Source organism: Epinephelus fuscoguttatus, linkage group LG17 (genome assembly GCF_011397635.1).
Source record: "Epinephelus fuscoguttatus linkage group LG17, E.fuscoguttatus.final_Chr_v1".
Classification (NCBI taxonomy): Eukaryota; Metazoa; Chordata; class Actinopteri; order Perciformes; family Serranidae; genus Epinephelus; species Epinephelus fuscoguttatus.
In genome coordinates, this window is record NC_064768.1 from 28,734,119 (window position 1) to 28,752,151 (window position 18,033).

General features: G+C 40.6%; 1 protein-coding gene across 1 annotated transcript in view; it reads left to right on the top strand.

Moving 5' to 3' along the window:
• The window catches only part of calcr (calcitonin receptor), a 79,129-nt gene that overhangs the window by 21,438 nt on the left and 39,658 nt on the right, over nucleotides 1-18,033 (top strand). The window contains exon 2 of the mRNA XM_049602228.1: nucleotides 16,512-16,579. Within this exon, the coding sequence (XP_049458185.1) occupies nucleotides 16,535-16,579 (45 nt within the window). The 5' untranslated portion in view covers nucleotides 16,512-16,534. The remainder of the gene's footprint in view (nucleotides 1-16,511; nucleotides 16,580-18,033) is intronic.

Genomic DNA, 18,033 nt, shown 5'->3' on the forward strand with positions numbered 1-18,033 from the left:
GACTGCCTGTACATTTGATTGTAAAGGAGTGGCATAAGCTGTGCATGTGAAATGTGTATTAATGCGCTTCAAATATGCATTTTTATTGTGAAGACCTTGTTACTATTGGTGGTACGTTCTCACTGTCTCAGATTCCCATGTGGGAAGTATCGAGGAAATTAAACCTTGTAAACGCACATTTGCATTGTAATGGAGAAAACAGCTGTCCTCGGGATTCCTTATTGTGACATGATGATATAAAACAAAAAAATTTCAATGTGCCGTCAAGCTGCAAGTCAGGAAGTTCTTCGATACACGGTTATGGTGCAGATACAGTCTGATAATATTGGCATGAAAATCAGATCTTTTTCCAGACACCGTCTCAGCAGCGTCCCTCAGGATGTGGTGACATTAGCGTGAATTAATCACCTGTATGCAAATCAGCCGAAGCTTTGAAAGCAGCAATCACACACCAGTGTTTTTCTTTTGTCAGCCAGGCTCGTAACATAGCTTACACTGTTTAACATCTGATTATTGTATTCTGTAATGGTGTACCTCTGTTGATTGGCACATTGGCTGCCTCTGGAAACTCAAAGCAGGTGATTGTGTTGCAGTTCTGCTGTAGCTGAAAGCAGATAACAACCATGCTTTGCCAAAGCTTTTTAGGAGAATGGAGTGTAATGTGAAACCCTGAAATAATTCTCTGATCATTGGTAGACACAAAAGCCCCAATTTCTGTGAAGTATGATGAGCTTGAAAAAAATATGTCAGACACACTTGTGCAACCTATCATTTTGAATTTTTGTATCTGAAAAAAGTGCAGATTAAATTATAAGGTCATTTTTGAGGTTGTATTTTGTCGCAAAGCTCATTAGAGGTGAGTAGGGTAGGAATTTTTCAATTGAAAAACAGTAATTATTTGATTATGACCTTAACTAACTTCTCAAATGTGAGAATTTTCTTTGTCTTATATGATAGTAAACTGGATATCTTGCAGGTTTTGGACTGTTAGCTCGTCAAAACAATTAAGTATCTTTCAATAATGAAAATAGTCATTAGTTGCAGCCTTGCAGCAGATTCAAAAAAAGAAAGGTTGAAATTGTAGCAGCAGGTGCCGAGATATCCTATGTTTCAAATTTGTAGTACAAGCCAGGCTCAAAAAACACTCAGTCCTACATAATGCAACTTCAGAGCTTCTTTCTTTAGACCCACCCTCCCTTCTACTGTTAATGCCAACTTCTCTTAAACCCTGCTCCCACAGATCATTAATCAGGCTTTCTTAAGACAACCCTGATGACACCATCAGGGCGATAAATAAACTGAACCTCATGTGTAAAATCATGTGTTTCAGTTTTCAAGATGGGAACCGCATACTGTATTTGCAACTCTGAATGCATTCAGTGCCATTTATCATACGAAACTTCATATTATATTTATATTGTTAAGTGCACTTACTGTATGTTTTTTCATGGGGCAAAGACCGTTTCTTCATGGCATTTACAAAGAAAACAGAAATGAGGAATGAGGAAAAGCTGTCAGACAGTGAGGTGGACTGGGCAGTCGGTTGGTTCAGCTGTAAATTGGTCTGAGAGCAGTGAGGAATACTCTGGATCCTGGTGGTCCCTCCGCAGATTAATGCAAAAACCACCATGACTGTAACCTTGAGAGAAAGAAAGAGAAAGAGAATTGGGAATAAGGAGTGGAAGAGGTTTGCAAAAAGCAGAGCATAATGGGTGCAGGTCCTGCCAAGATGCATATGGAGCATGTAATTGAATGCAGGGAGGAGTTTTGTTTTTGGCAATCAAGTGTGGTTCTTTCCCCTGACCTGACTTCATTTGTTATGATAACTCAGTTTTAAGTGGCTAAAATCACTTTATTTGTATAGAGCAAATGAGTACATGTCCATAAAAGAAGCCTCTTGTAGTGATGAACCTATAAAGAATTATCACCCAACTCTGCTGTGCCTCTCAGATCTACAGAGGGTTTTTGTGTCTTTCAGCTCATTGTTTTGGTTTCATGGCTGTTTTACTGATTTGATTGAGTCATTTTTCAGCCACAGCAGGCAGCAGTTTTCAGCAAAAAAAAAGTCTCGAACCTGAAACCCACTGTACACCTGCTCAGCACCAAACGACTGCCACAGCTTATGACTAGCTGGTGAAAATAATAGAGCATTTTAGGAGCTGGGGGAATCCAAAAAACAGAGCTAAAAGAGCGAGTGACTATTACATTTTTCAGGTGATCAGGAGGACCACTCAAAATAAATGCTAATGTTGTACTGCACCTGCTGGATGTGTGAATAGGTGACTATTACCCTAAGAGGTTAGAATATGTCAGTGTTGAGTTCACAGCTTGTTTCTGCTGCCCCCAAGTGACCAAAAAAAATACTTTTTTAGATTTCAGCAGTCTTTTTTTGTTTGGCTTATAGACCACCTCAATAAAGTGATTGCATAGAGCCAAACATTTGCTGTGCTGGAGTATCCATGAGTGAGCAATGAATCTCTGCTGGCGTCAGAGCTGCAGCTCTCTGTCCTAATTTTTCTTACATCTGAGCCTTAAACAGGTGCTGGATTTCAGTGATTAGTTGTGCTTGAGAAGACGTTAAGTACAGAATGAAAGAGATGCACATTTATGGCAGGCAAAATTTAGGACACAGCACAACTTTTCCAGACATGTTCCAGACAGATTGCTAAAACTACTGTAATGCCCAATTTAGGCCTGTTTAGGGATGTTACAGAAATGGAAAAAACATGTTCATTTTGGGATGTTACCTCACAGTAAAAAAAAAGCAGCTGTCCTAAGATGCATGGGCACACCTAAGACCATTAACCACAGTTGAATTATTAGCTGTTTGAGTTGAAGAGTGTCTCTGAAGGCTCCAACCTGTTCCATGCAGTCATAAGTGGAGAGGAGGAAACGGTAAGACGGCTCCCATCAGTCTGCCTGGCAAACACTAAATAACACCAATTTACATATGATGCACGTTTCAAGTACTTGAAAGGAGTCCATGTGAGTTAAAAGAAAAAGGAAAGGCAAGGCTAATGTATCTGTATAAGGTCTAGACTATGAGGAGATGATATCCACCAGAGTCTTGTTGCTCTGCTATCCATGTTTCCCCTCATAATCCCCCCTCATAATCCCCATCTCTCCCCTGTCTGCCCCTTCAGTTCCTTTCTGGTCTAGCAGAGGAAGTGTGTGGGATGTCATGGCATTGGAGATCAGATATAAATCAACTGTTTACGCAGAGCCAGGGAGAGTCCTCTCATTACAGGCGGCTTGTTTTGAACAGCTGGAACACTGGAGCACACAATGCTCTCTTGCTTCAGCGCCCCTAACCATATTCCTGCCACTTCAACGGTGAATAACAGGCTGGATTTGAGAGAGAGGTGCTTGAGCTCAAATGCTGGAGGCAATACAGCTCCTTTAGGGTGAGTTACAGCACTAAATGTCTATTCAAGGGCAGAGCTTTTAATAAAGGGTGTGGGAGCTGACCGCCAGCGCAACGTCAAACACCAGAAAGAATCAATTTTGTCCATTTACTTGAGGGTAATCATTGCTTAAAGAGGACCTATTATGCTCTTTCTCATTTTCTGCTGATATATAATGTTGCAGTGTTGGATGTTCATATTCACCCTGGCTACGTCTGTAAAAGTAATCGCTGTAAGCAAAAACCTTCAAACTGTTCTGAAAACCCTCTCTCCATTTTTTTCTCCTTTGGCTAATGTTGATCATGACAGATTTCTTAATATGGTCATCTGCTCCAGGCATGCTACTGCAAGTGTTTACATTACATACATTTCTACATATAGCTACATGCTAATGTCAGGGAATGTGATCTTGATTGCCAATGTTGTTAATTTCTCTCTGATAAACATGTCCGGTTGTGTTTAGAAGCTTGTGTTGGTGATTTTTTGATGTGAGGAAGTGCCGCTACACACAGTCACTACCCAGCTGCAAGTACACTGCTACATGTAACTACATGCATACGTCAGGGAAACATGTCACCTTTGTTGAGAGTGTTGCTAATTTCTCTCTGATTTCAGATCACATTCCTGCTGGAACATGTCCGGTTGTGTTTAGAAGCTTGTGTCAGTGAATTTTTGATGTGAGAAAGTGCGGCTACACACAGTCATTACCCAGCTGTAAGTACACTGCTACATGTAGCTACATGCGTACGTCAGGGAAACATGTCACCTTGGTTGACAGTGTTGTTAATTTCTCTCTGATTTCGGATCTTACTCCTGCTGGAACATGTCCAGTTGTGAAGATTTTGATTTGTAGGCTGCAATGACAGTGCAGAGACGCTGAGATATGGAAGACCAGGAATGAAACAGCTTAAGAATGCATTACATGTAACTTAGGAAGGTTGCGTTTGCAATTAAATACACTGACCTCCTGAAGATGAATTGCATTATGCTGAAGGAGATAAGGGTCCGATCCAATCCAGACTACGAATGGCTTGTGTATTCGGATGCATCTTAATGTGTTTACTCATCATGGAGATGAATTTCCCTGTCATAATCAGGCCTCAACAACCCTTCACTGCAGCAGGGAACATCATAGTAAGGTTTGGTTGACACTGCAATCAAAAGTGATCAATCCATTGCCTTTGTGCTGGGCTTTTACAAAGAAAACCAACATGGACTGCATGAATATCCAGTTCATTTCATCTTATGAAAAGCGCTGGCAAACAACAATGTTGACTGATGGACTATGAGTGTCATTGTTTTGTTTCAGTGCTGACACATTGCTAACTAACTGACTGAGCAGCTATTTGATGAGCACTCAATATTGAGGCCTGATAAGAGTGCAGACAGAAACGCAGCAGTAATTCAACATCCACTGGAAAAAAAAAGAAGCATAAATCAAGTCATAAATTGGCAAAAATGTGGAAAATGAGTTGAGATTTGCAGCAGCTGACAAGGCAGAACAAATTCATTATTTTCAAAATCTCTATGAACAGCGTGCGCCTAAAGCTAGCTGTGCTGAATCTGCTGTGTCAGATCCTCTGGTATGCTAAACAAGGCATTTCAAAGGCACCTGCGAATCGTCTAAGAAATGTAGCTGTGTTTTGCTCAGGGAGGACACTGCGTGAGTCTGGACCGTCAGCCTGTTCCCATTCTTTTTTTTGTCTGCCCTATGAATGAGCTCCAGTACCCCTTCATGTACATCATCTGGGATGCTGCAGATGGTGTTCATTTTATGAACGAATGGATTTTAACCAGATATTATTTAACCCTTATTATACATAAAAAAAATATTTTTACAATGTTCATTTTTTCATTTAAGACACACGAATCTTGCAGTTGTCAGTGTTAAGGCTTGGTCAACACACCCACTTGGGGTTCCTGGCATTACAACCTCTACTCCATTGTTTTATTTTGACTTCTCCACGCACCTGCAAACTGATTTTCACATCCCCTAGTTCGCAGCAAGTCGTGTTAAGGAATTCAGGGTGTTCTCATTTACTGGTCATACCTATATCTACAAAAAGAAATGCAATATAATTTGTGTATATCCCAATTAATTGTGAACTAGGATGCTGTGATCATGTGACCTAACTGTTGCAGACTGTCCATCTGTCATATGACAGTAGTGAAGGAAGAAGTCAGGTCACAATGTTTAAAGGAACAAAAGGAGGGAAGACGCTGGGCCAACCACACAGTGGGCCGCCACTCCCAGCGTCTCCCCCTAAACTACCTAAAACTTGATTTAAGCCTAAAGAAAACAAAAGAGACGAATAAAGTAACTACCGGCAACCTCCAGCCCAAACTAACACAACAAACTAAAACAACAAAACCCCAGCACCTAAATGTGCATGGGGGAAAAAAACCTGCTTCGGGAGAGGGAAGACAAAGGAGGAAGAAAAAGACTCCATGTGCCATGCCTGATGCCATGCCTCCCTTGTCTCTACACTCCCTGTCCCTCTTATCCCCTCCTCCTCTCTCGAGGTAGGCAGAGGGAGGAGGGAGACCAGGCTGGCAGAGAGAGAGCGAGAGAGAGAACAGGCTGCTGCACATAACAGATGGGTCAAACAAACATAGGACTTAGACTCTGGGGACTGGAGTTCATGTCCTCTATGAAACCAAAGGTAAACACTGAGTTATTTTATGTCACATCACGTCATGTCAGGTCACGTTACATTGCTCACATCATCATAAGGGTTGGGTGCTGTCATGTTGACGTTCTTATAACTTGATAACGCCCAGCTGTGAATCTTTCCCCAAACCTCACCTAAAGGGTAAGATGCACTACGAACTGTGTGCATAACTTTTTATGAGACATCATCTGTTGTATGAGGATATGTTGAGGTGTTAAAACAGACGTCATGACTGGTAGCATATTAGTTAGGGACTGTATAAAAAAACTGTTATTAAGAAATGGGGATGATTTTGAGAGTTAACTTTTTGGGGAGGAAGGTGGGGGCCAGACTTTATTTTAATTATTTATAATAATTGTTATTCTGACCTTTGTATCATTATTTATTTATTTATAAAATTATTTTAAGATATTGGGAGAGGGAGGATCTAAATAAGATTTTTTTTAACCAAATCATTATTTCTTTGGTTATCAAATTAGCCGAACTACTCTGCAGCCTTGTATCATACTCCTCCCTGTCCACACTGTATAAGAACCCCCAGTAAGTCACCCTAGGGATCTCTGTCCTCAGAGGGTTCAGCCTCTGACTTAAAATACAGTTTATACGTCTCCCCTGAGAAATTAAAGATCCATTAATCTCTATATTTGGATAACACATCGGGTTTAAATCAAACATTTTTTACTGTTAGTTTTACATCCCAAACTGGAGGCCTATCGACTCTCCAGATGTGATGTCACTGTATTTTAAGATCTTCAATCCACTGAAATCCATCCCTATGTATTTAGTCCAAAAATAATATGAATCTTAAAAGTCATAAATTCTTTGATTTTCTGTGACGCTGCTTTTTCTTTAAGTAATTCAAGCATTTCAGTCGTCTGTTACAGATACGGCAGAACAGTGAGAAGGACCAGGACTGTGGAACACAGACAGATTAGTTGAAAATATGATGTGTCACCATAACGGGAGCCTGTTTAATGTTTAAAGGATGTGCTAGCTGATGAATCTGTTGGATCTGCCCAGAGAAGCCTTGAAAATGTAGCTGGAAAGGAGGCCAGAGCTTTTAAAGGGGGAGAAGAAAGGAGGAAGAGAAAGGAGAGGGGGGGTCGGAGCGAAAATAGAGGTGGAGGGGGGGGATGAGAAAGAGATAGAGAAACGAGGTGAGAGGGGAAATAGATTAAAGAAGCAGAAGATATATGGAAGGGAATTGAGAAAAGAGGCCAGAGAGGAAATGAGAATGCAGTGGAAAGTGGGGTTTGGTGAGGAGAGGGAGGTAAATGCATGTGAGGAAACGATGCAAGCTTGTTCTTTTTACCTTAATTGGACAGACTGGCATTGAGTATATTTTTAGATGGATGATAAAGGCCAAAAACACTTTAACCGATTTCATCATTTACCTGTTTCACCTTAACACGAGCTTGACTTAAACAGAGAAATATGCTTGCCTCAAGACGTGCTGACAAGAGACTCAGAGCAGAGCGTTAAAACCGACTGATCAGCCCACATGAGCCTGGCACTCTAAGGTTTCACACAGTCTCACTTCTTTGAATGGTCCTTCATCATAGTGAGTCTTTTTTTGGTGCGAGAAGGACAGTGCCTTTGTACACGGGATACCTGCTCTAACCACTGAACTACTGGGTGCCCTGGAAGTAGGTTTTTTGTCAGAGGCACATGATGATGAAATTTATTGTAGAAAACGTTTCTCCTCCATCCGGGCACTCAGATATCGAAACTTATTTAATTCAGTGCTTTGAGTGATATTCATATGCTTTTAAATCAGAAATTCAAACCTTTCAAACCGAAGCTTTAGCTTTCGAATGTCAGAGTGTGTTTGAATGCACCATCAGGGAAGCGTTTTAAAAACAGCCCCTGCCTGCAACTGGACAATGACAACATGACTGCTGTCTCGTAAAAGAAAAGTCATTAGTAAGAAAATAATTACATAAACAGGACAGAATGTTCTATGTTTCAAGTCTGCAGTAACACAATATGATTTTAGGGATAGATAATACAGCATTATATAACATGAGATGACAAATGTGAGTTGTCATTAATTTAGTTCTTCTGTTCATACCAGGGATTCTCAACTTGCTTTGCCCAGGGGCCACTGCTGCAAAATGACAGGAGGCCAGGGGCCGCTTAATAAACAACATTAATAATTATTATACAGATAGCCCAGACCAATGTCAGGAGGTGAGGGGGATCTTCCTCTGGCACTTTTTTTTTGTAAACAAGCTCTACTTTGATGCTTTTTAAAATGCACTTTGGCACATTATTTACATTTGAAGTACAAAGAAATAGGAATTAGAAAATGGTTGGCAGGCCACTCATCACTTGTAGGCCATACTTCATTGGCTATGTTGAAAATCAATGCAACTTTATGGAACATCATTGGATTTTTGTATGATTTTTGCATGATTAGATACCTGGATTTGTCAGATACTATATTAGTCTAAGAGCAGACATTCCTGCCTGTTATTTGACTAAGTGTCCTATATCATGATAAATATTGATACAGAGATATGAAATTAAATATATTCATACAATAACAAAGTGTTTTTTTCACATCACTCACTTCTATGCATATATTATACATTATTTATTAATCTGTTGATTATTTTGTTTGGTCATAAAATGATTTTAAATGTCAATCAGTGTTTCCCAAAGTCTTCTTGTATCCACAGCCCAAAGATATTCAGTTTACTGTTATTTAAGAGTAAAGAAATTAGAAAATATTCACATTTAGGAAGCTGCAGTCAGAGGATTTTGACTTAAAAAATATTTGGTGATTAATTTATTAGTTGAAAACTAACGAAATAATCAGTGGATCTTTGCAGTGCTAATATTTATTGGTCAAAAACTTACACAGTATATTATTTTTCTGCACATTTCAAGAATGCATTGCATCATGCCTGTATAGAAATCTCCCTTCACTGTGTGTATTTGACAGCACAGTCAGGGACATCTTGTACCTTAGACTGCTTAATGTGACCATGCATGTGTTGCTGTAGAGCTACTGAACCTCTGTAGTCATAAGGTGAGTCCTTTAATATAGGTTGCACATCATGTAGCTTGTAGAACAGTGAAAATATTTGCCCTTTAGACAAGATTTATGCGACAGCCTTGTGGGTAAAGTCCACAGTCCGTCCATTCGTCAAACTAATCCACCTGAGTTTGCATTGTAATCCAGCTCATTTGTCGTGGCCCAGCTACGGGACGCCAAATCACGTCTGTGTGTCCCTTCAGACTGAGTGATGGGCTCCGAAGTGGTTAGACGTCGGGGCGGGGGGTGATCGAGCTGTTGCATCCTCCATCATTGGTGTGATGTCAGCACAAATCAGCTTTGTCACCGTACCTGTGACCACACCATGCAGGATGGAAGAGAAGAGATGTGCCGCTCTGTCTGCTGCTGTCAGAGTGATGTAACGATGACAAAGAGAGGGGGAAGAAAGGATGACGGGGAGAGAAGAGACAAAGGATCTGACCGTGGGCAAAACACATAAATAATAATACTAATATAATCAGAACACTTTGATTCAATTTTTAGAGCGATTCTGGGAATAACAAAAGAAAGCTCGAGGCAATATGTCGACCTCCATCAAATGTTCGGTTCTTGAAAAAACTTTTTTTTGCATGAACAAAAGGACAAATGTATTTTGTCAAACTTGAGTTTTAAAGGGATTTGTTAGACTGGAGATAATGGAGGCAGATGACGGGTGGAATATACAAAGAGATAAGACGTTAAGTTTGAATGTCAGCTACAAATTCATTGTCTGAAAAGTCGAGAACTCCAGGGAAAAAAAGATGCTTTCAAAACTAAAGCAGTGTCTGTTCAAGGGCACAAATTTAAGAGCAAAACATTCACCAAAACCAGTTTTTAAACCCTCCCTTTGCTTTTTACTTACAGTCACCACACGTGAATTCTTATTGTGAGTGGTTTATAATTAATATTGCAAAAGCAGGTTCTTTCATTTTACCTGATATATCACTTGATCTACAGTTAAGAGCATTCCTGGAGAGGATCGGGTACTTTACATGGATACTATGAACTCACTCCATTTGAGTGCTTTCTTTTGTCTTCTCTATAGGGGGTCTTGTCTCTTTAATGAGCTACACATGCTTTAAGCCTCACTGATCATTTCACATTGGACTTAATGGCCTGTAAATTTCTCTGGGGATGTTTAGAGATGTATGAAGACCGAAAGGCAGAGAGCTGTAAATAGAGAGCACTCCTCCCCCTGCTATAAGTCAAATATAGCTTGGAGGTTTGGGTTTGAGTAAACTGTCACATGTGCGGTAGAGATTTTAAAATATTAAACCTGCTGTTGGCAAATGTATTATTTATGGACTGAGAGTGAGCTGAAATGTCAAAATGTTCCAGAGATTATTGGTGTCTCAAAAAGTCCCAACTGTAACCCCAACCTAAGGATGGACAAAATACCTTTTTGGCAATCATGTGAGAGGAAAGTGACTACATAAAAGTGTCGGGTGAGCCTGCAGGTAGTAGTTATCATCAGAAAACTGAAACTTACGTTTGATTTGATCCATACAAAAAAAAAAACCAAACTGATTTTTCACAACTTGATTCACAACCAATTTGCCCGGTATGGACACAATCATCGTCACAAATGACTTCGTCCTCCATACCTACTAACGTTACTAATGTTAGGTTATACGGCAAGCCAATAAAAGCAGACAGTCTAATAAACTATAACTATTTTGTGTGTGGTTGGGTCCACAATTGAAACAGTAACCCTGTTGTCTTTTATATTTCATCGCTGTACATGGATGCACTGCTGTCAGGCTAACGTTTCTAGCTAACGTTAGTTAACTTTAGCTATTATTTTGTACCTACTAACGGTAGTTCAACTGTTCTCAGAGGTCTGGGGAAACACTGTCAAAAAAATCTGGGTCATGACTAAAAACACAGAGGAGTTGTCACAGCACATTGTGATTATATCCGGCTCGAGGCATGTTTAACACAATACTTTGCTCTGCCTCTGTTTCTTAGTGAGATCTTTGTGTCCTGCTATTTGATTGATTGGACCAGTCAGCTGAAATCACAGGCATTTGTGTGGTGATGGTGGTCTTTGTCTCCCACTGACTGCCCTCCATCTGAACAGCACACCGATGTATGACGTCATATGTGCAGAAGCTATTGACTTGTTTTCATTCCCAGGGCATCAAATATGGCAGCATGGTCAGTGGCCATCAGCGTCAGTTTCCTACACACAAGGCACCATTTAGCGTCTGTATTGACCTTTCATATTACTCCAATGAAAGCCCAATCTCAGAACCCAATGACTATCATCTATGGCAATAAAACCTCTGGGGGTGAGGACCAATATTTCAGGCTGATCCGGCGTAGCCAATAGATATCTGAGCCCAAGCTTACTCCTACATACGAAGGAGTATATATATATCTATAAACAGATATCTGCATATGAATGCAAGATAATTCGTCAGATGATAGGCACTTGGTTTCGAGATTGCATTTGACCTCTTAACACGGACAGACGGACAGTTTTTACATTTCTCCTTTCCCACAGGTCAAGAGTCTGGGTGTCATCCTCGACAGCACACTTTCTTATACTTCTCATATCAACCACATAACTCGGTCATCCTACTTCCGTCTCCGCAACATCAACCGCCTCCGCCCTCATACCTCACACAGCTGCCATCCTGGTCCACATGTCTCGTCTCCTCCCGGCTTGAGTACTGCAACTCCCTCCTGTTCGGTCTTCCACAAAAAACTCTCCAAAAACTACAACTGGTACAGAATTCAGCAGCTCGTATCATCACAAGGACCCCAGCCACTCACCACATTGCACCCGTCCTGCAGCAGCTCCACTGGCTCCCCATCACACACTGTATCCAATACAAGATTTTACTGCTCATCTTCAAGGCCATTCACAACCTTGCCCCTCCGTATCTGTCTGGCCTCCTCCACATTAGCCGTGTTTCCATCAGCCTGTTTAGATGTGCATCTAGAAGTATCGCATCGGAAAATTATGATGGAAACACCAAAATTCGAATTGAAATCCCCTGATTCGCACAAACTAAAATACGCTCGCTTTAGCCGGGTTTTGGTTGATTCGAAAAAATGTTGATTCGCAAAATGGGGGATGGAAACATTTATGTTCGAATTAAGTCTGACGTGGCGCACCTCTCTCCATGGTGATATCCACACTGGGAAGGCGGTAATGCATTTACAAGCTGGTTGCCAAACACCAGAAAACATAGAAGAAGAAGAATGTGAGACTTGTTTTGTTTCCGGTTCGTAGTTCGTAGTTTTCACCAAAGTTCGTACATTTAATGGAAACACACAGGATCCGTATTTCTTTTAATGCGCATTTCCCAATGATTCGAATCACTTTTGGATGGAAACATAGCTACTGCCACACCCGCTCGCACACTCAGATCCTCTTCCTCCATCCACCTCTCCGTTCCCCCTGCCTGGCCATGGGGAGCAGAGCATTCAGCTGCTCTGCTCCCCAGCTCTGGAATTCACTCCCCCCTGACCTCGGCAACATCACATCTGTCAATCTGTTCAAATCCAAACTCAAAACACATCTGTTCAGACTTGCCCATTCCACCTGATCAAATGCACTGTTCTTACACTGTCTTACTGTCTTCCCCTCTATTTTAATGTATTTGTATGATGTTTTGTATGCTGTGTTTCTTGTCTGATGTATGCTTTTTTTTTTTATCTTTGCTGTAAGGCAACCTTGAGTGGCTTGAAAGGCGCCCTAACAAATAAAATGTATTATTATTATTATTATTATTATTATTATAGTTTACCTGCCGTTGAAACATGATTAGTCAATGCTACTTGGACTATACACTAAGGATAGACCGATATATCGGCCGATATTTGAGTTTTTTACTTGTATCGGCATCGGCCGATACGCGCGTGGGTTCGCGGATTTATTTTTCCCTGGCATGATTTACAGACAGGCATCCACGGGCAGCTCTGTGTTGCCGGAAGACCCTGCAGCGCACATGCAGCGAATCCTACTGTGTACAGTAGTTGTTTTATTTATGCTTCAGCTTAAATATTTGTTTATTTTATAAAGACATTACTGGAAGATTTAAGAGCACTGAACTCTTTTTTTTATTTGAATGTATAATAATAATAATAATAATAATAATAATAATAATATTCCACCTGTTCTACCTCGACTTTCCATCTTGTTTTAGTATTTTTTACTGTTCAATAAATGTTTCTTATTTTAAACTTGAGACCTGTAATATTTGTTATCATTGTGTCATTTTTTTGATGTAAATTGAGGGAGCAAAAGCAGTATCGGCCCCAAATATCGGCTCAAGAAAATCGGTCCAAAAAGCAGTCCATAATCGGTCATCGGCTAAGGGTGATGGAAAAAAATCGGTATCGGCATCGGCCCTAAAAAATCCATATCGGTCTATCCCTACTATACACACGGACTGCAAACAGAAACCAGAACACTTCGAGTACCAACATTTCATCACCTACTGATTCTCTATTCATATGCATAATCTGTTCATAGAGATAAAACCCATCTGTTGCAATGTCGCAAGAAAGGGCAAGAAAGTTCGAGTAGGGTGGGAAGGAGAGGGAGTGAGGAGTGGTGGATGGGTCAAACAAACACAGGACTATCACCCGGGAGACTGCTGTTCATGTTCTGTGTAAAACCTTGAAGTTCTTATACTACGTAGCATTGTTAGTAATGTCACATGACATACATAACAGACTTTATTTTTTGTCCTTAAGTTACTTAAGTCACGTAACAAATGTACTTACTTTAACCCAAACCATGGTCTTTTTTCTAAATCTAACCACATAGTTTTGTTGCCTAAATCTAAGGTAGTTTTGGATATACATTTCCTGTCAACATAGAAGTTCATTCAAGACACTATGAATGTAACGAACAGAAATTGGCACACAGACATTGAGCGCTCCACCAGAGGGTACCTAGAGCGTCTTAGTTTGAGGCATAGGCCACTAACAAAACTGCATAATTTCACGAGTAAGGAGTGAGAACGTGTTGCAATTTTATGAAATTAGCTGTCCAAAGTCATATTTAAATGACATGCAAGTGGCTTTCAAAAGTATTAATATAAGTGTGTTTGTAATCTGCATGAATCTTGTTGTCACTGTTAGCACAGGGGGGTTGAGTGTGTTTGTTCAACCTGTGGACAGAGCCAGGCTGTTTCTGCCTGTTTCCAGCCTTTATGCTAAGCTAATGCTAGCCATCTCCAGCTTTGTGATGAACAGTGCAATTGATCTTCTCATCTAACTCTCCTCAAGTAAATTTGCTTTTTAAAAGTAGTTTACATTACAGTTTGTGCTATCAAAGAAATCTCTAAGATGGCAGCAACTATAGTATGAAGTCAGCTGAGTCAATTGTCCTGATGCGTCTCCTGTCTCCTGATGCTGTTTTTTGACTTGTAGAAACATGTCTCTCTCAGACTTCAAACTTCCCACTTTTAGACAAATCCACATGCTCCTGCAACACCCGGAGGTGATTAGTTGATAACTGACTAGTGTGAATTCTCTGTTCTAGCATGATGATGATTATTATAGATCTTCTCTTCCTACAGGCCATTTTGAGATCCATTCTTTCCCTCCTCTGCCTCCTGTTATCCCTTTGTCTTTGATTGGTGTTTTTCTGTGCTTCTTTGTGTTTCTTTTTTGCTCTTTTCAAAACTGGGATATGGAGCGGCCTGTTGTTGTGTCCATGACTGAGCTTTCAAGGATGCTGGATCCACAAACTGTATAGTCTTTTGTTACACTTGAAATATTGAGCAGAGTTTATGATCGAGGCTGAACATGGCTATATAGAGACAATGGACTCATTATATCTGCCAACAGGAAATCAACTTAAGAGACACCATTTCCTACTCACAGGAAATAAGATGTATGTCAAGTCGTCAAATGAATTTCAAAATGCTGCCTGCAAGTTCAAATTGTACGTTTAAGATGATTTTCTCAAATAATCATTGGTCTATAATTTTTTTTGAAAATAGTGGAAAATGCTGAGCAACCAAGGTGATGGCTGCAGATTGCTTGTTTGTTGAACAAAGAGCCTCAGTTTAATGGAGTGACGCCCGTGAGCTACGTATGGCACTCCCCATATGTCATCTGCAAACACACCCTCCTAATTTGGCTGTCTATTTAAGCCGCAAAATCTTCCCAGCTCTGCCTTTGCATTGTCTGTACTGCTGCCCTGCATCAGTACTGCTGCTCGCTCTTTCAGCCCCACTTCCACCCCGGCATCTACCTGCAGGCTCCAGCTAGGGGGGAAAGATTTAATCATTCCCAATATTTCGTGTAAACATATCTGCGGGGAGTGATGAGGCTGAAGTCTAGACGTCAAACTCTAACTATGTTTTCCTGTTGAAATAAACGTTTAAATGTGAGTTGTCTGACTGAACTGTCAGATAATACAAATAAAAGCATCAAATCCTCACGTATAGATTTTTTTCTTGAATAAATTAACACATCGTTTCAGCTCCACTAAATGAAACAGAGGGTGCCTGGAACGGAGAATAAGATATGGTCTTTTTCTGCAAGTACATTTATCACAGAGGCCATCTGAGGCTTTAGCATTAATGATAATAATCATCCTCATATCTACCATCAATTACTAATGAGAAATGAGATATCTGATGGTAATTGAAGGGATCATCGGTTAGGGATCAGCAATCCTAGCCCTCAATTCTTGGCAGAAGCAGCTCCAGGTTTGTCATCCTCATGTTAAGTAGCCTACCATCAGTGTGCGTCCGAAAGCCAAAACAAATACTATCAATCCTGTTAACCTTTCACAGAGACTTAGGACTTGCTCATGCATGTCCATCTGCTAAAAAGCCTGCCCCTGGGTCGCTGCGGGGTGTGGAAAACAACCAGTAGGTCGTCCTAACTGTTCAAAGTGTGGAGTGATGGGCTTCCAACAGGGACTGTGCAAGCCAAAGCAAAGAGACCTGAAGTGAATTCTAATCTCACATGCACTCAGTTACTGAACTGGCAGATAAGCTGCTGCCGTCCTGCAGGAGTGGAGGCTCAGCACAGGATGATTAATGACCATCAACTATTTTTGTCTGACTGTGTCTCTGGCTTTTTTCTTCCTCCGCTTGCTCTCACAATATAACATTACTCTTCAATGCTGTTGTTTTACATATTGACAGGTACACTTTCTCTCCGTCTCTCAAACACACACACACACACACACACACACACACACACACACACACAAACACAGGAAAAGTGTGAAATGGCATAAACTGCAGTGCCTCTGCTGCAGTGCTTTGCATTTCAGATTAATGACTGCTGTTGCTGTTTTCTCCTGAGAGGCCATAATCCTGATACGAAAAAGCCATCTGTTTGCTCAGTCAGTCACTTTCACGGTAGACAACTTTTTTTCTGATACTAACTTGTTGTTCTGTTCTGTCTCTCCAGAGATTCGCCTGTGAGGGGAAGATATGAAGTTAGTGGGCTCGCTTTGGATCCTTTCTTTTCTCCTTGTGGTAAGCACTCATTTTTTAATTTGAGGAATGCTGGAAGGTAATTGTACACTTCTCTTTGTGCCCATTATGTATGCTGCACCCGTGTGTTTAAACATAGGATTCAAATTTCATTAAATGGACATGTAATATGTTGCGGTCCAGCGGTTTTCTTTTCTCAGCAGAAAAAAAATCCCATGATTAATTTTCACTCACCATTTATAATTGGTAATTATAGTTTATAGTTAGCTTAGCTTGTTCATTACAAACTTGGATGACCCAAGAGAGAGTATGTGATCCACGACTGCACGTGTCTGCTGTTCTTACTATATACTGATCATTACTCTGTTCTGCAGATGGCGCACAGTGTATGATGCCTTGCATTTAAACTTGGTTTGGAAAGAGACACAAAATGAAAGTGTAATACCTCACTGTGCATTTGTAGCGGGTGTTTAAGTCTGCATTGTGTTGTATTCTGGACTGCACTTCCTATGACTGTCTTCCAGTGATTTATTGCCATGAAACAGACATGGCAACAGCACATCATCCATGCAAATGTAGAGGAACAAAGCATTGGTCGGCTCCAGAACGACAGCTCAAAACAATGGGTCAATTTTTCTTTCCGGAGTTTCAATAACCGCAAATTTTGTAAAACATATGGACACATATATGATTTATTATTAATACTTTGCAGAGAAACTAAATAAAAATGTGATCACAAAAAAAGGCTCCAGAATGGAAGAAAGAAGTGCAATGCATACAATTCAAATACGTCCTGACTCCAAACTCGTCAAATACAGACACTTGGTCAATGGCCCTACATGTCAAGGTATCCTGCATCAGTTTTGGATGCTCAGAGATTGCGTGTCAACACTGTGTCTTTTCAAAATAAACTTCCGTTGCTACTGGAAATGCACAGTTTCTGCTTGTTAAATGTAAATAGTATCTTCTCAAAACAAACTGAAAACATAGGTATAAAACTTCATTTTCAGATTTACTTCAGGTTTAGTCAACAAAAACACGTGTGGCTTGTGGTGTGTCTCAAATTGCGTACTTCCGTGTAGTATACTATGTGCACTATGTACTTATTGGTGTAGTGCACGAATTTCGACAGGGTAGAGTTGTCTCAAACCAAACACGGCCGTTGTGCACTCACCGGAAATGACAACCACAAATTAGCTAGTTAGCAAACTAGCATTAGCATTCGCGTTTTTGTTTGCGGTACCAAATCATTACAGACTGATAAATTAACCCAATAAACAAGCTGCTGGCTTATACCCGACAACAGTATAGTGGTGCTTAGTGCAAAAAAGACACATGTTTTTGTACAATGCAGCGACATTCACGGTTGCACAGTCCTTGGCTGCTATTTCCAGTTTGAAAAGTGGTCCCTCCTCTTCTGCTACGTAGCCAAGATGGCGACCATTGAGGGCGAGAAGTGTCCATAGTTCCACACTCAACTTCTTGACCGTTTTGAG